The following is a 6,000-nucleotide window of genomic DNA, read 5'->3' as shown; positions in this document are numbered from 1 at the left end:
CCCCCAAAAAAAGCATGCAGGGATATTTTCCAATGCTTGATTATGGCAAGAAGGAAGAAAAGTGATGGTTCTTGGTGTAATACAAGCGATTTGTAGAATCGAGCATACAATTTTGCATAAAACATTGCAGGTTAAAATAACATTGTAGGTTTCAAGCCATTGCATTATAGTTGAATAATTGTCACAATTAGGTTTTGTAAAATTAAAAACTCTAGATTTTGAAGTGAAACAATAAAACTAAATTCTTAAGTGATGACTTTGACCTTCATTCAGCACAGAATAGCTATTTTTTAATTTGGGCTGAAAAGATTATTTACAACTAACATGGATTGAGTCTTGGTAAAAGTCCAATAACACAGGAAGAGAAATATCCCCTCACTATCTGAATGAACAATGAACATGTTTGAGGTTAGAGATACTCCTAACACTGGCTGCTAGTCTCCTACTGTGGCCAAGCATATACAACTGTTCTTTAACCTAAGTCAAAATGGAAAGCACCAAAAGACAATTTAGATCTATAAAACGGGATTTGCTATTTCACCCTCCATAACGAATGATTCACAATTTAGATGCAGAGACACAGCTAATGAAGGAGGTGTTGATTGGTGCCATTCAGTAGCTCATTTGAGCTGCCTTTTAAAATCAGGGTTTTGTTTGCATCGAATCCGAGAACTCTTCCTAAAATAGAGAAATACATATATCAAAGGAATTCAGGAAAAGCAGGTTAAAAATAAATAATCTTACAACAACATTTTAAATCTTTTTTAATGATTTAAAGCAAGGAAGACATATATAACACTGAATGCTAAACAAGTCTTTGAATTTCTCTTGGGATTTTAGATATATATTTAATAGTATATGTATATATATTTATATATATATATATATATATTTTACATTTAGCGTGTAGGCCAGAGCTGTCTAAAATATCTCTTCATAATAGGCTATTGGGATGTGTCAGGAGATAGAATAAAATAAGATCTGAGAATGTTCTCGGTTTATTCGAGTCTGTGTGACAATCGGCAGGGATCATAAATTTGAAGAAAATCGTGGCTTTTCCGCCTCTGGGTCTGTTTTTAAGACTGAGGAAGGCTCTTTCTGAAGAGGGGCCGCCGGCGGAGGGGGTGCGGGAGGGACTCCTCGGGTGGGAGGAATGGCTCCCGATGACATCTGTCGGAACAGGGTCACCCTCTGGGGGACAGTGCCCCTGCCCCCCGCCTGCAGGCTCCCGCCGTGGACGGCTGGCACGGGCTGAGGGATGGAGGCCAGGGACTCGCCCACAGTGGGGTGCGGTCTGGAAATCGGGGTGGACACCTCGTGGGGCAGCGAGGGCTGCGAGGCCGAGAGGGGCCTGACCTCCCGGGTCAGGCTGGCGTTGTGCAGGGCCTGCGTGCTCTTGTGCACGTCGGTTTTCGGCGTGGAGCTGCCGCTGGGCTTCTGTGGCTGCGGGGGCTGCTGCGGGGGCTGCGGAGGCGGGGGCTGCGGAGCGGGGGGCGGCGGCGGCTGGTGCACCAGGGACAGCTGGGACGCCGTGGGGGAGGCGTAGTGGAAAGTTCGGGCGGCCAGCGGGCTCTGGACGGGAGGGCTGCAGACGGCCGTGGTGTAGGAGCAGGGCGAGAGGATGGCCGAGGGCTGGGGGGTCTGCGTGCTGGGGCTGGGGGAGTGCAGGTTGCTAGGGGACAGGCTGGTCGCTGTGTACACGGGCGGCGACTGGGTCCTCAGGCGGGAGGTGGGCGTGGCAGTGGAGGTGGCGTTCAGGGCCGGCATCTGCGGGTAACTGATCGGAGCGATGGCCTGCACCATCTCCCGGTCGTGTTTCACGATCTGCTTCAGGATCTCGTTCTCCTGGTTGTTGAAAACACCAGTGTTAAGATCCTTCTGGAACTTTTGCAGAAGAATTGAATTTTTCTTGCCTGTCAGCGAAAGAAAAATAAGCGCTTAGAACGCCTACCCACGACAGGCGGCAACTCCGGGGACAGTGGCTCCTGAAAGCAAGTCGGTCAGTGTGCCCTAGGGGAGGCTCCGAAGCCCAGTACTCACCTTCACAAACAGAAGCGGGGCCCTGCCCTTGGCGCTTCCTGCAGCATTCTGGAAAACCCCACCACCCATCCAGGTCAAGTTGAAAAAACTGTAACGTGGCCAAAGCCATCTTACAGAAGAAATGGGGGAGATGTACATGAGGGCTACCGTGCAGGGCCGGGAAGAAAGGGCATTTGGGTCAGGATGGGCCTGGAATCAAGATTTGAGCTGAACGCTTCTTTTTCGAGAAAGGACAGTGGATCGCCTACTATGTGACAGGTGCACCGTACCCTGCAAGAGGCCGTGGGTAGGTTTACTTTATTCACCTCACTCTTTGAGGCGTGCCCACACCCATTGCACTGAGACAGAGGGAGGGTGAGGACAATGCCCTAGAAAATGGGGCTCATGAGTAACAGGGCTGGGAAGGGAAAACAGCAAATGTGACATAGATGTGTCATCCTCAACTAACCAGACACACCTGTCTCACGTGAATGCTGGACCCCAGTCCCTGGGCCTCACCCACTGCTCAGCCAGAAGTGGCGTTTTACTGAGCTCCCCCGACGCAAGTCCGAGAAGCCACGGACTTTGTTTTTGACCTGTGTCCCACTCCAGTGATTCTCTACCCTACCTGCCTATCAATCTCATCTCTGGGGCTTTAAAACACAGGGAGTTCCATCTGTATGCTACTTAAATCAGGATGAGCAGACTTGGGTCCAGGTTTTGACACTGTAACAGCTAATTTCCCTCGAGGGTTCTTCTGCACAGCCCTCATGGAGGACCACGTCACAATCTTCCTCTTCTGAAACGCTGTGAGGGTCTATGTGGTGGGCTCTCAGCTCACACCAGAACTCAGTCACCATAACCATCACCCCTCCTTCCTGCCACGGTCTCCCCAGGGCTCTGCAGTTAGCAGACATTCTGTGGCAGAATAACTACTAGAACCAGGAGTAGGCTGATGAAAGAGGGGGAAATCAGTGACTTTCGATGACATCATTCATACCCAGGTGAACATGGTAACTAAAAAGTGAATCAATTTGCCAAATCACTTAATAAAGTATGACATCTAAAGGGACAAGAAATATTTTTGAATGAAAGTATATGCTAAAATTTATTCGATGCTGAGAAAAACAATCATTTTTATTTTATTTTTTATCTTATTGATGTACAACTGACATACACATCTTATTAGTTTCAGGTTGCAATCATTTTAAATGACTGACAGAATGGATAGCTACCTATCTCTCCTTTCAGAATTGTCCTAACTTCTCAAAGAACAAACACCTCTAGGTTAGCATACTATTTAGCATATTTCCCTTAACTAATTATAAAATACATTTATAAGAAATGATGACAATTGAGAAGGATTGCATTTCTTTGCAACATTTCATAATCTAATATCTGTGACCTTGTGGAAAAATACTATAACTTTTATTGTACTGTTAGAATTTTATAAGAATTAAAAATGCAAATGTTTGGTGCTTACTAGCAATTTCATTGCCTATACTATTAATTACGAACCATTTCATGCAAACCTTTTTTATAAACATAAACTGCAATAAATTAGAGGAGAATGAAGCTGTATCAGATAAAGAGATATTTCCTATTGAAATAACCCAATTTTAATGCTTTCTTTAAAGATGTGGAGCTGGTTTAGGAAAAGAATTTATATGCCCAGAAATTAGTCTCTAGTTCTACATGAACATTAATGCACCACAATGAGGGGAGTTTTTTTCATATTAAGTAAAGATGCTTTGAGGAGTACTCACTTCTTCGATGGGCACTATGCCCTGTTAAATCTCTAAGCTGTCAGGGTGAGTTTCTGAGGTTTGTGTTAAGTCTAATGGTAATATCCAAATGCTATCTTTTTTCTCCTGACCTAATTTCAGATCCTTACGCAGTCTGTTATCCTACTAACATTGGTGGAAGGAAAGGTGTGAAATGCAGCAGAAAAGCTCACATATCCATACATCAATCACAAGTCCTTACCTTCATAAGAGTTGCAATACCTCTTTGCTTACTTTCAAGTGATCCCAACCCCATCTCCTTTGAGTTCATTGATTCCTTCAACCCTCCCTACCTCTCGTCAATAAAATTCACTGTGCACCAGGTACTGTGAATGTAATAGTGAATTAGACATGATCTCTGCAGTTACAAAGCTCAGCATCTCTAGTGCAATTACAACACTAAAAGCAGTGCTGTGATGGAGGAACTTCCCAGGGATACGGGAGAACATACCTGGGTACTCAGCCTATCAGAGGGTGGGGTGTCTAAACTGGGAGAGGAAGACTAGTAGAGTTAAGCAGAGAAAAGGGGCAGAGCATGGTAGGATGGGGAGGAGGATCTGGGTGTGTAAATGAATGCATACTTCTGGTGTCACAGTGTCCCAGCCGATCTTGGGAAGTTAACTGCAAGCCAATCTAATGGAACTTGACTATGGCAAGTATTCAACTCTTTAAACTAGTGTAACTAATAAGGCTAATTTATACATTTTTATTTCAGAGCAGAGAAGACTAAAATAAATTGATATTTGCAAAGTAAAGCATCTATGTAGGACATTTCTAGCAAGGCTTTTTTTCTGCTTGAGTCTGCATTACAAATATTTCCAGAAGTTTCTACTGAGACAGTTATTTAACACAAGTTCTCATTTCTTAATATAAGGATAAAATGTGAAGTTGAACCTTAAAAAAATCCTTGTGGTAACTTTGGTTTGTAATGTAGACTCAGACATTGGCATTTTAAATTCTATTTCAATGCTATGTAGAATTTTTATCATTGCTTTTTACCTGAAAATTCAAATTGTGTTGGCATCACTGGGGAAATTGGATTGCGTAGCTAGTAAAAATAGAGATGAATAAGTAAACCTAGAACACTGAGGAGAGAAAGTTAGAGCCTCAGATCTTTCTAGAAATAGGGCTACAGCTAATTGCTACTTCTATGCGACTGAACGATCTGTGAACTAGCATCTGGGACTGATGACTGCAAATATGTATCAGCCCACTAGATTAAAACTGAATTGTGCATAAAGAAGACAAAACCAAAGAGAGTACCTATCCGATCTAGTCGGTCAATGGCAACCGTCTCAAAGGCTCTTCTCATCATCGGATATTCCTCCAGGACCTCATTGAAGTTGTCCACAGAAAGTGAATAAAGACGACAGTATGTGTCAGCTCGAACACTGGCAGTGCGGCGTCCCTTGGTCAACAGGCAAATCTCTAGAAAAACAAGAACAGATTTGTTTGGTCATTTTCTTTTAGAGGCCATTATGGCCTCCCCAAATTAAAGGTAGAATCGCCTGGTGTGAGAAACCAATGATTAGCAGCATCTTCTGTTTTATCAGCTAATTCATTTTGACAATTAAAAGTATCCAATTGCCAACACTCAATCTTAAAATATTCATCTTCTTTTTTAAACAATTGAAGCTTTTGGCTCAAAGGGAATGCTGAGACATATTTATCTTTCCTCAGGTCCCCATTCCATTCCTCTTGAAATAACAACAACAAAAAAGATGCAGGAAGGGAATACTAAATGCACAATAGAGTTGAAAACAGGAAGAAGTCATGCTGAGGTAGAAGTTTTTTATGAATTCTGGAAGTGAGGCAGAATGGTAAGAACTAGGAAAATTCCTTGGCACGTGGGATGGAGAAAGAGACAGCTGAACAAACTGGTTGAGCAATTTACAGCCAGATAGAGAAGGTCACCGGGGTGGAAATCCTTGGGTGCCTAGCAAATGGCAAAACTGAGAAAACAAGAACTTTGCTTCCAGGGTGACCATTCCTCCCCCAGTGCATTACTCACTGGTCATGAGGTTTAGACCCTCTGACTTTTATATCTCTGGTCATGTGGTTCGGACCCTCCCCTGACCTTTCCTCCCCTGGCATATTGCTAGTCATGTGGTTTTAGAGCCCCCTTAGAGGAGAAATGGAGGTCAGAGATAGCCTCACAGGAACCCCATAGAAGTCCTCGCTTGACCACTCCCTTAAG

General features: G+C 43.8%; 1 protein-coding gene across 2 annotated transcripts in view; it reads right to left on the bottom strand.

Moving 5' to 3' along the window:
* Nucleotides 1–747: 747 nt before the first annotated feature.
* Nucleotides 748–6,000, bottom strand: part of HCN1 (hyperpolarization activated cyclic nucleotide gated potassium channel 1) — a 324,316-nt gene continuing 319,063 nt past the window's right edge. Inside the window, exons 7-8 of one of the 2 annotated variants that reach the window (XM_080682007.1) lie at nt 5,067–5,231; nt 748–1,913 (exon numbers count right to left, since the gene is read on the bottom strand). In XM_080682007.1, the coding sequence (XP_080538133.1) occupies nt 1,030–1,913; nt 5,067–5,231 (1,049 nt within the window). In that variant the 3' untranslated portion in view covers nt 748–1,029. The remainder of the gene's footprint in view (nt 1,914–5,066; nt 5,232–6,000) is intronic. The other variant, XM_080682008.1, reaches the window with a different exon arrangement.

Source organism: Plecotus auritus (genome assembly GCF_963455305.1).
Source record: "Plecotus auritus genome assembly, chromosome: 7".
In the NCBI taxonomy this organism is placed as follows: Eukaryota; Metazoa; Chordata; class Mammalia; order Chiroptera; family Vespertilionidae; genus Plecotus; species Plecotus auritus.
This window is presented reverse-complemented; position numbering and strand designations above follow the sequence as displayed.